This window comes from Zootoca vivipara, chromosome 13 (genome assembly GCF_963506605.1).
Source record: "Zootoca vivipara chromosome 13, rZooViv1.1, whole genome shotgun sequence".
Lineage (NCBI taxonomy): Eukaryota > Metazoa > Chordata > Lepidosauria > Squamata > Lacertidae > Zootoca > Zootoca vivipara.
In genome coordinates this window covers 14,237,300-14,254,845 of record NC_083288.1, presented here as the reverse complement: position 1 = coordinate 14,254,845, position 17,546 = coordinate 14,237,300, and the positions used below count along the sequence as shown (strand labels likewise).

At 47.3% G+C, this 17,546-nt stretch overlaps 1 protein-coding gene across 1 annotated transcript in view; it reads right to left on the bottom strand.

The window, feature by feature from the left end:
* ITGB3 (integrin subunit beta 3) overlaps window positions 1–17,546 on the bottom strand; it is a 56,008-nt gene that overhangs the window by 8,926 nt on the left and 29,536 nt on the right. Inside the window, exons 4-10 of the mRNA XM_035136081.2 lie at window positions 16,807–17,059; window positions 14,770–14,941; window positions 12,690–12,851; window positions 11,405–11,500; window positions 11,103–11,192; window positions 8,127–8,261; window positions 5,633–6,062 (exon numbers count right to left, since the gene is read on the bottom strand). Coding sequence (XP_034991972.1) covers window positions 5,633–6,062; window positions 8,127–8,261; window positions 11,103–11,192; window positions 11,405–11,500; window positions 12,690–12,851; window positions 14,770–14,941; window positions 16,807–17,059 — 1,338 coding nt within the window. The remainder of the gene's footprint in view (window positions 1–5,632; window positions 6,063–8,126; window positions 8,262–11,102; window positions 11,193–11,404; window positions 11,501–12,689; window positions 12,852–14,769; window positions 14,942–16,806; window positions 17,060–17,546) is intronic.

The following is a 17,546-nucleotide window of genomic DNA, read 5'->3' as shown; positions in this document are numbered from 1 at the left end:
CATAAAATAATATCAGCTGGCGCAGACATTCTCCCTAGGTTGGGGAAGGGCCAAGGCAACAGAGGGTATACACTGGTACCTCGGTTACAAACACAATTGGTTCTGGAAGTCTGTACTTAAACTGAAGCGTACTTAACCTGAAGCGAACTTTTCCATTGAAAGTAATGGAAAGTGGATTAATCCATTCCAGATGGTCTGTGGAGTACTTAAACTGAAGCATACTTAACCTGAAGCGAATTTTCCCATTGAAAGTAATGGAAAGTGGATTAATCCGTTCCAGACAGGTCCGCAGAGTACTTAAACTGAAAATACTCAAACCAAGGCGTACTTAAACTGAGGAATGACTGTACTCTTAATAATTTACTTCACCGTTGCCAGACACCAAGGCCTGTGCTTGCATTTAATTCCCACCCAAGTAGGTACTGACCTTGCTAAACCACTGGTGCAGTTAGACCATTAGTTGTTTGGGAGGTGCCCGCTCCAACCAGGAGGCCCCAAGAAAGGCTGCCATGGAAATATTCAGAGGAAATGTTTTCTCCGAGGTGCCCAGCTCTGCCCACGCACTCCTGGGACAGAGGGTAGGTGGCAACCCACAGCCCCCCCCCCGCTAACTATGAAGAAGACTGGTTAATGAGAAACTCAAGTGAATCATGGCCAGGTTGGGGGTGGGGGAGAGAAGGAGCAGCTAGTTTGGGAGGGGGGAGTCTCTAGTGACACTGGGGAAAACACATGCCGACCGAGAGAACAGGCCGTGCGTGTTTGTCACTCGCTTTAGAATTAATTACTCCGATGGAATGAGCCGGGAGACAATGACCTAGTCAAAAGTTGCCGGGGAGGACGAAGCTTGTGGAGAAAAGAACAACAAGAACAGAAAAAGGAATTGGGAGCTGTAGCAAATCTGTCTAGTTTTCACATTTATATGCCAAAATCCACCTCCCTGGGTTAGGTCTGTGCACCTTTTTTTAAATAATTAACAAAAACCAGTCTCGCTCCAACGCCTTAACTGCAGCCTCGAGGCACAATGACCGTTCCCCACATAAAAGGGGAGGCGCATTTTGCGCGGTCGCGCGCAGCCCCCTGGGGCAGCCCTGGAAGTTCGGAGGCCGGGTGATGATCAATCAGGATCATGCAATCGACCAGGGACACACATGATTGACCGGTTGGGTATGCCTGTTCTATGGCAATGAGCTTCTTGAAAGATTCCATAAATTGTGTCTCCAAAAAAGCTTGCACATCACTTGGGAAGACAGGCGAACTAATATCAGTGTACTGGATGAAGCAGAGCTCACCAGTGTTGAAGCCATGATTCTTCAACATCAACTTCGTTAGACTGGTCATGTTGTGCGGATTCCTGATGATCATCTTCCAAAGCAACTACTCTATTCCGAACTTAAAAATGTAAAGCGTAGTGCCGGTGGTCAACAAAAGAGGTTTAAAGACAGTCTCAAGGCAAATCTAAAAAAATGTAGTATAAACACCAACAATTGGCAAACATTGGCCTGCAAGTGCTCCAATTGGAGAACAGCCTTTACCAAAGGTGCCGTGGGCTTTGAAGACACTCAAACTCAGAACGCAAGGGAGATATGTGCTAAGAGGAAGGCACGCTTGGCAAATCCACACTGTGATCAACTCCCACCCGGGAACCAATGTCCCCACTGTGGAAGGACGTGTGGGTCCAGAATTGGCCTCCACACTTACAGACTCATTGTTAAAACTGTGTTTATGGTAGACAATCTTACTTGGCTACAAGTGATCACCAAAGAAGAAGGGATTGGAGGAATTCAATTCAGTTCACATTTAGAAATGAGCTTGGGCCGAGTCACGCTTTTTGAAAACCGTACATGAACTGCCAGTCTTCAAAATTCTCTCCGTTTTACAACCGAGAACATCCACGTCCTGCAACGACATGTGCATGGCAATGCATAAGTTAGCGAAAGCAACCTACAAAAATGTGTTGCCTTAGGGAAAACAGCTTTGCGGAAGTGTGATGAGGCAAAACTGCGTGCGGAAAGTGTATATCAGAGGAGAAATCCACGCTAAAATGCTGATGGATTTTCATGGGTGCTTTTTATTTCAATCGCAGACCTAACCTGGAAACGTGGAGGACTGAACTTAAGATTGGGAAAATGAGAAACCGAGGGAAAACCAACACGGACAGATTCACTCATCTCCAAAGGAGATTCAAGGCTGCTGTGGCTTGCCACCTCTCGTTTCCTCTCAGTCTTTTAGGGATGGGCAGGAGAAGGCTTGGCTACATTATCTCCCAATTCAGTGGTGGATTCAGGGCCAAACCATGTTTTATGTGAGGGCCTTGTTTCTACTACGATATCCTCTGAATGGAGTATCAAAGGTCAGTATTCTCCTAAAAGAATCACAGCGGCTTACGCAATGAACGGCATGCCTGCTTTTATCAATGGGCTGTAAACATCTCAAATGGCCGCATTGCACAATGTTTGTAGTATTTTGCAACACACACAGAAACTCATATGGAACGGAATGAGCTGCTGCTCTGTACAAGGGGCAAGGATGATTCTCCCAGCTCACACAACCACAACGGTTGCCCCTTTCCCCATCAGTCCTTATCACATTGAGTCACCCACGAAGCCACGCTGAATTCTGTAACTGAAAAGAAAGGCACACCCAAGCAGACCTTTCACCCTTCAGGAAAGCAGGCATAATCAAAGTCTGGATCAAGAAGTCATAAATTACAAGCACAGACTAGGAAGCACTGCAGAACTGGCACCCTCCCTTTCAACATCAAGCTTTCCACTTGCACAGAAATCTTCTTTGAGGAGGTTAACAAATTCAGTTCCTGCATGAATAAGAGTTTTGTGTAACCCACGAGCTTGCTATCGTGTGAACACCAAATGCTCAAATATAAATGTTATTACTTTTTGAAACCTACCTCCTATGGCAAAATACAAAAAGTTCTCTCTCTCTCTCTCTCTCTCTCTCTCTCTCTCTCTCTCTCTCTCTCTCTCTCTCTCTCTCTCTCTCTCTCTCTCTCTCTCTCTCTCTCTCTGTGTGTGTGTGTTTCTGTTGCCTATGTATATATAGTTATTATAGTAATTACTTATATCCCGCCTTTTTCCCTGATGGGAACCATAGCTGCCAAGTTCCGGCCTGAGAAATAAGGGACTGGACCGGAAGTAGCATTAAAAGTGGCTTCTGAGCATGTTCCGCCCAGTTCCAAAATGGCCACCGCGCCAGAATAAACCGGGAAAAAACAAAAAAAAAATCCATTTTTTCGGCTGGGAACAGCTGGAAAAACGGGGGTTTCCCGGAGAATACGGGAGACTTGGCAGCTATGATGGGAACACTCAGAGTGGCTTACAGATAAAAATGAAACAGCTAACAACATAGAAAAAATAAGAATAAAAACCAATTAAACGCTAACAGAATTAAAACTATTATGTATAGCTAAAACAAAGTCCTCAAAAGTCATTAAGGATGATCTGTCTTTCAGCCAGGAGCCTCCAGGTTCCCTTTCAGAAGTGAGGCCAAAAGTGCACTTATTTCTTAATCCCTTCTAAGATCCGAACCCCATGTCCTTCCCTTTTTTCTCCCGTATCCCAAATAACTCTCTTGGACAGGGTAATCTGCTTAGCATAGATCAGCAAGAAACTGATTTCTGGCAGACCCAACAGAGTAAGTATGTGAGTACTTTTCCCACATCAAAGTTCAGCTACAATTAAATCTTGGCCATGTGGGGCCTCGTTCTGAAGGAGTGGAGCCAAAGACTAACAGATTCACCACTTAGGAAGGGAAGGAGGGTGTGCTCACTTCATGTTTCTGTCCACATGTGATAATTCCTCAGGAACACCTTTACAGTCATACCTCGGTTTAAGTACGCTTCGGTTTGAGAACTTTCAGTTTAAGTACTCCGCGGACCTGTCTGAAACGGATTAATCCACTTTCCATTACAGTGGTACCTCGGTTTACAAACACAATTGGTTCCGGAAGTCTGTACTTAACCTGAAGCGTACTTAACCTGAAGCGAACTTTCCCATTGAAAGTAATGGAAAGTGGATTAATCCGTTCCAGACAGGTCCGCGGAGTACTTAAACTGAAAGTTCTCAAACCGAAGCGTACTTAAACCGAGGTATGACTGTACTTTCAATGAGAAAGTTCGCTTCAGGTTAAGTTCGCTTCAGGTTAAGTACAGACTTCCAGAACAAATTGCACTCATACTTCGGGTTAAGTACGCTTCAGGTTGAGTACTCCGCGGACCCGTCTGGAATGGATTAATCCACTTTCCATTACTTTCAATGGGAAAGTTCGCTTCAGGTTAAGTACGCTTCAGTTTAAGTACTCTATGGACCATCTGGAACGGATTAATCCACTTTCCATTACTTTCAATGGGAAGGTTCGCTTCAGGTTAAGTACGCTTCAGGTTAAGTACAGACTTCCGGAACCAATTGTGTACTTAAAGTTTAAACCGAGGTACCACTTATTTCTGTCAAGCGCTGGCTGGTTCTATGAATTGATTATTGTTAGAAAGACTTCAGTTGGCACTGTGTTTGAGATGTGTGCCCAAAGCTACAAACCTCTTTGCCTTAAAAAAATAAAATATATTGACTGTTGGATGCATGTTGATTAAAAAAAAAAGGGAACCAGGGCACATGCCCAGTGGCATAGCGTGGGTTGCCGGTACCTGAGGTGAAGGAAGTGTGGTGCCCCCCTGGATGGACTGGGGAGCTGGGGGGGGAACTCACCTGGGGGGGGCAGCTGTGTGGAGCCCACATGGAGGGTGAAAGGAGCCCGCCTCCAACAGGCCTCTCACCTGCTGCCTCCACCCACCTGACCACTAGACCAACCTGCCTCTGCCTGTTGTGGGGGTGTCTGATTGAGCCCCCTCAAAAATATGCGCCTGGGGCCATGGCCTCCCTGTCCCGTCCATCCGTCCCCCCCCCCAATGCTACGCCTCTGCGCATGCCTTTAAAAAGGTACTGCCCTTTCTGCAACATAATCTGGGATCGATTCAAAGGTGGGGCATTGCAACTGGGCACAGAGCTCCCCCTGCGAAATCAGAGGAGGAAACCAAACCTCTCCGGCTAGACACAAAAAGTTTGAAAGAGAGCCGGCAGCATTTCAAGAGAGCCATCCATTCCTATGGGGCACCAACAGCCCCCACCCAAGCAGCCAGATGTCGGTCCAGTACACCTGAAGGAGCGTCTCCACCCCCATCGTTCTGCCTGGACACTGAGATCCAGTGCCGAGGGCCTTCTGGCGGTTCCATCGCTGCAAGAAGCCAAGTTACAGGGAACCAGGCAGAGGGGCCTTCTCGGTAGTGGCACCCGCCCTGTGGAATGCCCTCCCAGCAGATGTCAAAGAGAAAAACATCTACCAGACTTTTAGAAGACACCTGAAGGCAGCCCTGTTTAGGGAAGCTTTTAATGTTTAACAGGCCATTGTATTTTAATATTTTGTTGGAAGCCGCCCAGAGTGGCTGGGGAAACCCAGCCAGATGGGCGGGATATAAATATATTATTATTATTTATTATTATTTTGGGCTACAGAGGTGTGAGAAGGGGACGAATGGAACGCAGCAGGGGCAGCGGTCCTTTCGTTTCAAATTGCACCAAGTTCTCAAAAGCCCCGTTCCAAGCCCCCCAGACATTTCCCCACTTACCAGAGCACAGCTCGCCCTTGAACCGGACGCAGGAGAAGTCATCGCATTCACAGTACTTGCCGGAGATCTTGCCGAAGTCACTGCTGTAGCAGACGCACTGGCCGCAGATGCATTCTCCCCGCTGGTTGCAAGCAGGCTGCCCCTGGCGGGGGCTGCAGTTATCCTGCTGCAAGGGGCTGTATTCCTCCTCGGAGCACTCGCACTGGGTGCCCAGGCGGCCTGGGTGGCAGCGGCACATGCCACATTCAAAGGTGCCGTTGCCGTTGCTGCAGATGTCACTGTTCGGCCTGGCGAACTTCTGGCAACGGCAGTCGCAGTCGAAGTACACCTCCACCGTCAGGCTGTCCTCAAAGCCCACCGGCTTGATGGTGAAAGTCTTATGCCGTTCCGCAGGGCAGCCACGCACCTTTGCTTCAATACTGAAGCTCACCTGGAAAGAGCAAGACATCCGGAACTGCCCTCACATCCTTCCTCAAGGAAACACCTTTTTTAAAAGGACAACCATTCGGATTCTGCGCTTTTAATAACCCATCTCTCACAGCCTTGAAGTGGAATTGCCCAATTCATACAAAAGCTGCCCATTTACGATATTGAAATGAATTGTGATGACATTCTCTTGCTCAGTAACTGGGCAGAATCTCAGCGCATTTATTGGGGGGAAAGACCATGTCTCTCCACTTACTGGATCACATTCATCCAGTGCTTTACCAGCTGCACTGGCTCCCGGTGGAGTACAGGATCAGGTTTAAGGTGCTGGTTTTGACCTTTAAGGCCTTATGCAGCTTAGGACCCTCGTACCTACGGGACTGCCTCTCCCAGTATGCCCCTCAGAGGACATTAAGGTCCACAAATAATAACATACTGGAGATCCCGAGTCACAAGGTAGTTAGGCTGGCCTCGACCAGGACCAGGGCCTTCTCAGTACTGGCCCCGACCTGGTGGAGCGCTCTGTCTCAGGAGACTAGGGCGCTGCGGGATTTGTCATCTTTTCGTAGGGCCTGCAAGACAGAGCTGTTCCGCTTGGCCTTTGGACTGACTCAGTCTGACCCCGGGGTTACCCTCCCCTAAGGTTTCATCTTATAATGGTTTTATTTTACTTGTAGATTTTTAATTAAAATGGAATTTTAACATTGTATTAATCTGCATTTTAATTGAATTCTTTCTTTTATACCTGCGTTGATATTTTTGTTGTTAGCCGCCCTGAGCCCGGTCTTGACTGGGAAGGGCGGGGTATAAATAAAATTATTATTATTATTATTATTATTATTATTATTATTAACGCAGCTCTTAGACATCATAGTATAGGACAAACACCCTTGCGCTTGGAGCAGTTTCAAAGGACTGCGTGACATGGGGAGATGCAGTCACTTTTTCAGGAAATTTACAGGAATTTCTGTTCAACTGCTTCCATTACTAATAGTTCTGTTAAGTGCTGTTTCATGAAACTGATTTAAATTCTCTCCGCTTACTAAACAAAGAGTGTCATTATTCAGGGGGAGCTGGTTTTGTTTTTCGTTTTGCATCCAATAGGCAATTCCATATATAACCTCTTGTTATTTTTGCAGCAGTGGCAAACATGGTGATCCACCGTAGTGGATGGAGAATGGCTGGGGACAGGTCTGTTTTTAGTCTTAGGCAGGCATCCCCAAACTCGGCCCTCCAGATGTTTTGGGACTACAACTCCCATCATCCTTAGCTAACAGGACAAGTGGCCAGGGATGATGGGAGTTGTAGTCTCAAAACATCTGGAGGGCCAAGTTTGGCCATGCCTGGTCTGTCTTAGGGAAGGGAGTGTAGCAAATCAGATCATCTTAGCAGGGGAAAGGGGTAAAAAAAAAAAAAAGGTAAAGGACCCCTGAATGGTTAAGTCCAGTCAAAGGTGACTATGGGGTGCAGCGCTCATCTCGCTTTCAGGCCGAGGGATCCGACATTTGTCTGCAGACAGCTTTCCAGGTCATGTGGCCAGCATGACTAAACCGCTCCTGGCGCAACATGACACCATGACAGAAACCAGAGTGCGCGGAAACACTGTTTACCGACCCGCCGGAGCGGTATCTATTTATCTACTTGCACTGGTGTGCTTTCAAACTGCTAGGTTGGCAGGAGCAATGGGACAGAGCAATGGGAGCTCACTCCATCGTGGAGATTCGAACCGCTGACCTTCTGGTCGGCAAGCCAAGAGGCTCAGAGGTTTAGACCAGTGCCACTCGTGTCCCACGGGAAAGGGGTGCTTGATGCTACTGAATACAAATCTGCAGATGCATGGTCCCTTTTTAACTTTTGGGGGCCCCAAATTTTAACCCTTTTTTAAAAAAAAGAACACCCTCTACACAAAAGGTTTATGACGAAGGCAGAAATATTACTTGCACATTCTGCTGACACTTCCCTCTTGCCTCTGCTTCTTTGATTTGAACCTTCTCAAGACTGCTGGTGGAAGTTTGGATTCCCTTTGAACGAGAGACATGGAGAAGTTCTTATTGCCCCTGCAACTCACCGTGTCTCCAATCTTAAGGCCAACGCAGGACTTAACACCCGGAATGACTTCGTTGTTCAGGCAGGTGGCATTGAATGAGAGGGACAATTCATCGGGCAGATTGCGAACTTCTAGTTCAATCTTGGAACGAATTTTCTGAAAGAGGAACAGGGGGAATGTCTGAGGACTCGGCTACATTAGTAAAAATAAACCGTTATAAATGCATTATAACACTGTGACACCAGATGGCGCTGTAGAGCTTAATCAGAACTGAATGGAATTTTCCATTGTGAGCTTTAAAACTGTCCCCCCCCCCAAGAGCATTTCCAGAGCGCTTTTTATAGCTGTGTAGAGGCAGCCACAGTCTCAAGCTCAAAGTGAACCCGCAACAAAAAAAGCAAACACATTTCCCTATTTGTTCATATTTATTCTAGATTACATCCAAAAACAAAAGGTCTCTGAGTGGCTTACAACAATGCTAAAACACAATTATAAGCCGTAAAAACTGAGAAGGCCTGGAAAACAATATTTCGGGGTTGTATGCAGTGCTGGTTGTATTCAGAAGAAAGCCACTGAAATTAATGAGCCTGTTAGTCCTGTCCATTAAATCGAGTGGCTCAACCCTGAGCATGACTAGCACTGGATACAGCCTGCAATTCTATTACTTCATTCATTCCTCTAAAATCAATCCAGAGTGTGGATGATTCAGGGTGATGCAGTGGACTCAGTAAAGTGTGTCACCTTGAGAAAGTCACACCAAACCTCCAAAGGAGAATGCACTGCAACATTTTGTTGCAGGCCCCAAACGCCTGAAATGGGTTTAGGGCTCTAGCCAGCCTAGAGAAGGTCTTTCAAACCTCACAGAAAAACAACAAAGGACACTGACCACCCCCTGCTATGCCAGAGGGGCTTTCAGCCTGGAAAGTGAGCTGTTTTATTATACAGTATATAGACACAACACACACACACACACACACACACACACACACACACACACAGATATGCATACATGTTATTCAACTGATCCTGTTGCGCTGCTTAGCAGGAAGTAGCAAAAGGGGGGCAGGAAGCTTCTAATTAAATACTGCTTCTGATAAGTTATGAGAAAAGAAAACATTTTTGGGGGGGGGGGACACAGTAAATGCTAGAATGCAACTACCGGTATATTTTAAGTAGGTTATCCGGATGGCTCCATAAAATCAGAGTAAACAAAGGATAGCATTTCCAGACCAAACTCCCGGAGTGGAAGCAATATTAATGCAACATCACTTACACTAGGAGAGCACTTCAGATTGCCCTGGTATTTACAGCTGAAGGGTGGTATACAAAATAATTTTTGTTTTAAAAAAGGGGGGGTGGGGCATGCTTGAAAGTCCACATCCCTCTTCTGCAACCCCATGATAATATCTCTCTGAGTGTGGAAAACTAAGATGCCATAGAGAAAAGCTCAGAATGACCGCTCCACACATCAATGGAGGGTGACTTTTGCGTGGTCGCGCGCAGCCCCCTGATCCCAGAGGGCGACTCCCTGGTAGTTCGGGGCTAGCATCACCTTCCCAGGTAGGATGCCAGGGGTCTCCGCCTACCCCAGCCCAGCGTCCAATCCTGCCTGGGGAGGTGTTGCCAGGGGATGGCCAGGTAAGGGGAGGGACTGTCCGGCTCACACAAGAGAATTTGAATCTTACCTCCAAGCACCAGTTGGTTCCAGAGCTTCTCCCACCCTCCACACCCTCATTCAAGTTCTTTTGCAGGTTAACCTTTTCTCTACAGGTTCACAGGCGCTGCTACGTCAAGGCCGCTGTTGAAGGGTCGGCAAGGAATTTTCCTGCATTGGCAGCTTTTGCCTTTCCCGTAGCAATACGTCACAACTTTGGCGGTGTCAGGCCTTGGCTGGAATTCTTTGGCGATTTTCCTAGAGGGAGGGGCGTGAGGCGGAGACCTCACCCCCTTTGCGGCAACAAGATCGGGGTATTGGGGGGGAAGCCTTGACCATACAAATAGGTGTCATCGCTTCCCCCTTCCAGCGGCGGCGAACAGGGGGCGGGCTCTCTCTGCTTGAACATATGTTCTCCAGAGCCAGCCCCAACCCCCATACAGGTAGATGACCCCGAAGCCTCCCAGAACCCCGGCTGGGGACTAGGGAGGATAACGCCCAATGCCTGAGCCAAGGTCTCCCTACATCTGAATCTTAATAAAGTTGTGGCCAATATGAATCCCATAGCACATTTGAAATATACTCAGAGTCGAGAGTGAATTTCATGCTCTTTATTCAGCTCGTAGTCATCAAGGAGAAGAAGAGAAGAATGCCCTTTTCCCAAAACCATCTGCTTATATACATTATTTACACAATGGGCTTTGCTACTTCAGGGCTACACCTGCAGGCCAATCAGGTTGCGGATTCACTTCTGCCAGCCGCCTGATTGGCTGCTCATGCAGGCCAATCATGTTGCGGATTCACTTCCACCTGGAGTTGGATTGGGTGGCTCCTGCAGACCAATCAGACTGCTGATTCAGGATCCTATTGTTCTATGATTCAGCTCAGTACATAACACCATTGTTATGCGTCTTTATTCCACTCAGCGGGTCGCCGGGGGGGGGGGGGGGGACTCCGCCTGTCCACGCAAAGCCCAAACTAGACAGAAAACCCTTTGTGCAACTGGGAAGTGAATTAAAACCTGCCCTCCTGAACAGAGTAACAATAGAAGGCACAGCTGGGCTACCAATTCAATTTTAAGACCTGCATTTCCTCCGCTTTTACAACTTTGCAACTATGCGCAGCAGGCAATGCCTCTGGATCATGACCCCTGGAATTTAGGGAGCCTCACTAGCCAAAGCGAACCCTGTGCACCTCATCGAAATACACAAGTGTTGCCTGTATCACACAACACAGTTGGCTTAGCTGTGCGAGGTGGCCCTGGGAATCCGGCACCTCTGGCTGTTGCCCATTTTGCCTGGACCAGCCTCGCTTCTGCATATCTCACAGGTCTAGGCACTCACCTCATAGGAATCCACGATGAGTTGCAAAACATTGCTGGAGTCAGCTGACAGGGTCCCTACGGTAGTGCCAGGGATCAGCTCGCTGTAGTTCTGAAAATAAAGAAGGGGCGTGTGTGTTTCCAGTAAACTTGGGCGAGATTCTGCTAATATTTAGGCCGATAAGGGCTTTTGTTTGCTCCATCCTGGACAATCTAAAAGGGTAACGCCCAAGCTGATAGTTTAGCATTCGGACAGCCTCGTTCAAGCCCCACCCGCCAATCCAATGTTCTCGAGGAAACTGTAGCTTCGAAGGGTCTACTTACCCGGTAGAGGTCCACAATGGCCTTTGTCACGGCAAAAATCAAGTTGATGTTTTTCTGGGAGAGTTTCTCTGTCATCAAGCCGAGGGACGGATAATCCTTGGCAGGAGAGGGGAGAGGAAGTTAGGGAGCAGAAAATCCACTTATGTCTGTTGTGAGGGGAACAGGATAAACACATTTTCATCCTATTTCCCCCCCCCTCAAAAGGACTAGGATACCGTAGGAAGGACAGTCCAGCTTTTCATACCAAGTGGTCTGCAAGCAACTGATGGGCCACACGCTGAACTATCATAAATTAAAGTGTTTTCAAAATATTTAATGTTATTTGAGATACAGAATTAATACATGTAATTAAGTACACAGTTAATAGATTTAATGATTAAACAATTTTATACACAGATGCATGTGCTTTCGTTCACAACACATGACACACACACAAAAATTTTTAAGGCTTTTTGACTTTTTTCTTGAATGTTTCTGAGGGCCGTCAAAAAAGGCATTTTAGACACCTTCACGTCCAGAGTGGTCCAACAGCGGTCAGTAAAAATAAAAGATGTGACCATCATAACAAAGTTAGTGCCATGACAAATCTTATCTATTTATTTCCTGCCTACCTATCTATTGCCAGATCTCAGCACCTCTCCCTCCCTTTCTCACATGCTGTTACATTTAGTGTAACCAAGAAATAGCACACTTGTAATGTGGAATGGCTTTAATGGTAAATATGGTTATATAATAGATAAAGGTAAAAGATGCAGTAAATTTAATCTTAAAGAGGGAACCCATGGAGGGATGGAAGGAGGTCTAAGGATTCGAAAGAACTCTGTATTTTAATATTTGAAAATACTATGTTTTCTATGTATAAAAAATTCTTTTAAAAAACCTAATTAAAAATTATTTTAAGGGGGGGGGATAGAACCCAGATGATGGGTTGAAACCACACAGATATCAAAGCTCTTATACAGGTGGCCTTTTGGCCTCTGGGGTTTAACTACACCCAAAAACTGAAAATATAAATATGGAATGCAAAGTATGTTCTGAACCTTAAGAGCAGCCCTGTGGATCAGACCAAAGGCCTAACAACTAGTCTAACATCCTATTTCCTATGGTGGCCAAGCAAATGCACTTCTCTGGCAATTGAAATTCCAAGGCACATTGTCTCTGGTCCTCAGGGGGTAATATATACCCTAATATCCTAGGATTTGCCTACTATCCTTTTGAAGCCATCTATCACATCAGCTACAGCGGTTGCAATCCTGGCCTTGTGGTTGCGGCCGCCCAGCCTTACCAAAGTGGTGGAAGCGTCATATAAATTGTCGCTTCCCATGTGGCACTGTCCGTCATTGGGTATCACAAGCCCTGAAAGTCTCCCATCTAAAGCAATGTGTGTATTGGCATCTGTAGTAAAGACCAGCAAATGGGAAGCATCCTGTCTCCATCCAATCTTGTTCTGCAGCAAAATAATAAAATAAAATAAAATAAAATAAGTGACACACACAAACACAAGCCAGCCCTACAAAGGAATATACTCTTCTACATCAGTGGTTCCCAAATAGTTAAGCACTGTGGTCCCCATGTTTTTCAAAAGGCAAGCCACAGACCCCCTGCTTTTGAACATTTGGATACCTCTATGGGACGCGGATGGAGCTGTGGGTTAAACCATTGAGCCTAGGGCTTGCCGATCAGAAGGTCGGCGGTTCGGATCCCTGCGACGGGGTGAGCTCCTGTTGCTCAGTCCCAGCTCCTGCCAACCTAGCAGTTTGAAAGCATGTCAAGTGCAAGTAGATAAAAAGGTACCACTCCGGTGGGAATGTAAATGGAGTTTCCCTGCGCTCCTCTGGTTCACCAGAAGCGGCTTAGTCATGCTGGCCACATGACCTGGAAGCTGTACGCCGGCTCCCTCTGCCAATAACGCGAGATGAGCGCCGCAACCCCAGAGTTGTCGGCGACTGGACCTAACGGTTAGAGGTCCCTTTACCTGTATGGTAGTTTTTGTTATGGAAATGGTGACACAGACAGGGTCGGCTCTAGGGGAAGGCTGGGTGGTGCAGGGAACTGCGCGCTGTGCCCGCCCACCAGCCGCGCCAAGAAACGGGGCGGGGGCGCCGGAGCGATCTCCGCACCACGGCGCCCGACATGCTTAAGACGGCCCTGGACACAGACCCCCCATGGGTGGGTTACATGGACCCCCTGGGGTCCACAGACCACAAACTGAGAACCACTGCTCTACATCAATTAGCCTAAGCCAGGGATGTCCAACAGGTTGATCTCAGGGGTGTCCAACTTTGGGGAGTTGGGCTTGCCTGGCCTAGGCTCTCTCTTTAAAGCAGGCATCCCCAAACTGCGGCCCTCCAGATGTTTTGGCCTACAATTCCCATGATCCCTAGCCTACAGGACCAGTGGTTGGGGAAGATGGGAATTGTAGTCCAAAACATCTGAAGGGCCGAAGTTTGGGGGTGCCTGCTTTAAAGCCCAGATGGAGAACCTGCAGCCAATTTACATCCAACCCACACCCTAATTTCAAAAGCAGGAAGAGGAAGGAAAGGGGTCAGTGAAGAAAGAGAAGGAGGTCGTCCTTTCATCCTAGCCCTGCTCAGCACCTGCAGATTACCTCTGAAGGAATGTGGCAAGGGTTCCAACCCCTGCTTGAGGGCTTTAACTTCGCAGGCAGGGTGCCGAATAATTGTGTGTGGGGTGGGGGTGGGTCAATACAGGGCAAGCTCAACACGTACTGGGTTCCTGTCTGAGTTGGGAGATCCAGCTAGCTTTTCCTCCACACTCTAACACCAGGCATATGCAATCCACTAAGAAATTGTTCTCAGTCCTCCTCCTCGAGAGGTCTGGAGGGTGGCAGCATGAGAACGGGGCCTTCTCTGCAGTGGCTCCCCATCTGTGGAATGCTCTCCCCCAGTGAAGTTCACCCGGCGGCGCCTTCATTATACACCTTTAGGCGCCAGGCAAAAATGTTCCTTTTTAGCCAGGCCTTTGGTTGATTTGCTTTACATCCTATACCCTTTTAAAATGTGGCTCTTTCCTGAGAGTGTGTGTGTGTTATTGGGTTGCTGTTTTTATTCTGATTGCAGTGGTACCTCGACATACGAATGCCCTCGACTTCCAAAGATTTCGACTTACGAAGTCGACAACCCCAGAAGTTTTTTCGCCGTGCGCAAAGCGGGCGCTTCGACAACCGATGACCTCGACTTACGAAGAGCGCCACGGAACGGATTGCCTTCGTAAGTTGAGGCACCACTGTATATATGTTGTGATCTTTTCTCTGAACCGCCCTGAGACCTCCGGGTATAGGGCAGTATATAAACTGAATAATAACAAGTAATCCCTTTGACCCATGACAAGGGGACAGCTCTTACATCACAGACGACTGCTTGGATGATGGCATCAAAGCCGCCTTCTGGCGCATCTCGGTTTCTTGACACGCTCTGCTTCTTCACCTCCTCGTTGAAACGCTTCACCTCATCTGTGAGTGCCAGGACATGCTTGTATCCAAACATTGGCAGGCAGTGGTTATTTGGGGGTTTCAAGCTGGAGGGAAGCAGCAAAAAAGTTGCATTGGGCAGGCAACCAGGGCCCCGGAGGCCTGATTGAAACTACCATAGCCATAGATCCCTTATTATGCATTTCAGTCACTTTTTCTTGAGCTGAGACACATACAAAAGGCTTCCTAACCCAACTCCCAGCAGTGTGTGTGTAATAATAATAATAATAATAATAATAATAATAATAATAATAATAATACAGCAACAGCTGCAACAGCAACAGCAACAATAGTATCATTAAAAAGGCCCACCAGAGGTTGTATTTCTTGCGACAACTAAGGAAATTTAATTCGCCCCAAGAAGTGTTGATCCAATTTTACAGAGGTACCATTGAAACTGTTTTCTGTAATTCTATTACTGCCTGGTATGGCACAGCCTCCAAGATGGACAAGAAAAGGCTCCAACGAGCAATAAGAATGGCAGAAAGGGTAACTGGTGTTCCTTTGCCTTCAATAGAGACACTTTATGCTGTCCGAGCTAGGAAAAGAGCAGACCTTTTGCATCCCGGTCATCACCTGTTTGATTTACCGGTACTTCCATCTGGACGTCGCTACAGGACTTTATACACAAAAATGGCTAGGCACAGGAACAGCTTTTTTCCTTGTGCCATCAAACTGTTAAATTCGTAGTTGTGTAGCGGAAGGGGAGACCAGTTGTGGCGTGGGGTTCTTTTGCTGTGCTGTTGTATTGTGAGTAGAATAGTGTTTGTATAAGGTATGTTTCTTACATTACAATGTAGTAGAAGAAAAATTCCAAGTATGATTGGTACTTGGCCAATAAATTATTCCAATTATTATTCCAACTTATACCCCGCCCATCCGGCTGGGCCTCCCCAGCCACTCTGGGAAGCTTCTAACAGAATATTTAAAACACGATAAAACACCACACATTAAAAGCTTCCCTAAGCAGGGCTGCCTTCAGATGTCTTCTAAAAGTCAGATAGTTGTTTATTTCCTTGACATCTGACAGAAGGGCGTTCCACAGGGCGGGCGCCACTACCAAGAAGGCCCTCTGCCTGGTTCCCTGCAACCTCACTTCTCGCAGGAAGGGAACCGCCAGAAGGCCCTCGGAGCTGGACCTCAGTGTCCGGGCTGAACGGTGGAGATGCTCCTTCAGGTATTTAGCCTCAACAACAGTTAACGTTGGGGCTGGCGTATCTCTTAACTGCAGTGAAGGCAAGGGAGGGACTGATTTGCTGTGGGATCACAGAATTGTAGAGCTGGAAGGGATATCTAGCCCATTCCTGCAATGCAGGAATCTTTTGCCCAAGGTGATGCTCGAAACCACATCCCTGAGATTAAGAGTCTCATGACTCTACTGACTGAGGTACAGATGGGAGCACACCATAGCTGCCAAGTCTCCCGTATTCCCCGGGAAACCCCCGTTTTTCCAGCTGTTCCCATCCGAATAAACAGATTTTTTTGTTTTTCCCCCGGTTTATTGTGGTACGGTGGCCATTTTGGAACTGGGCGGAGCATGCTCAGAAGCGACTTTTGATGCTGCTTTGCCCAGTTCCAAAATGGCTGCAGCGTGACTTCTGGTGCGGTGGCCATTTTGGAACAGGGCAGAGCAGCATCAAAAGTAGCTTCTGAGCATGCTCCTCCCAGTTCCAAAATGGTGGCAGCGCTACTTCTGGTCTGCTACTTCCGGTCCACTCCCTTATTTCTCAGGCCGGAACTTGGCAGCTATGGAGCACACATTCCCACAGCTCACCTGATTTTCAAGATGAGGTTAAGAGAGGACCTTCATTAGGTCTACCATGCCTCAAAGCAAAGGAAGAACAGGAGCACTGTACATCCTTGGCAACCCTAGATCACGAACATTTATCAGAGGGTCGCTTAGAGAACTTACTCATAGCATGGGTTTCTGATGACTTCCGGAGGGGAAATGTACATATAAGGAGGCATGGGTTTGTCTACAAAGGCTCCAAAGCCAATCCTCAGGTTGCTGGTCACTTTGCGCATTTCTATGGCTAGCCTGGTACCCAAGTTCTGGATGTTGCGGAGGTCGTCCTTCATGGAATTGGACAAGTCCATCAAGTAGTAGATGTCCACAGGGTAGTCCTCCACCTGTCGCACTTGCACCGTGAATGTTTGGGAGTCATCTGAAATGTCAAAATGTGGAGAAAGTGTGAGGAGGGGTCATTTCCCCTGGAAGACTACAGCTCACCATCCTTCCTTCCACTAATAATAATAATAATAATAATAATAATAATAATAATAATAATATATTATTTATAGCCCGCCCATCTGGCTGGGTTTCCCCAGCCACTCTGGGTAGCCTCCAACAGAATATTAAAATACAATAGTCTATTAAACATTAAAAGCTTCCCTAAACAAGGCTGCCTTCAGAGATGTCTTCTAAAAGTCTGGTAGTTGTTTTTCTCTTTGACATCTGGTGGGAGGGCGTTCCACAGGGTAGGCGCCGCCACCAAGAAGGCCCTCTGCCTGGTTCCCTGCAACTTGGCTTCTCGCAACGAGGTTAACTGCCAGAAGGCCCTCAGCGTTGGACCTCAGTGTCCGGGCAGAAGGATGGGGGTGGAGACGCTCCTTCAGGTATACTGGACCAAGGCCGTTTAGGGTATTTGAGTA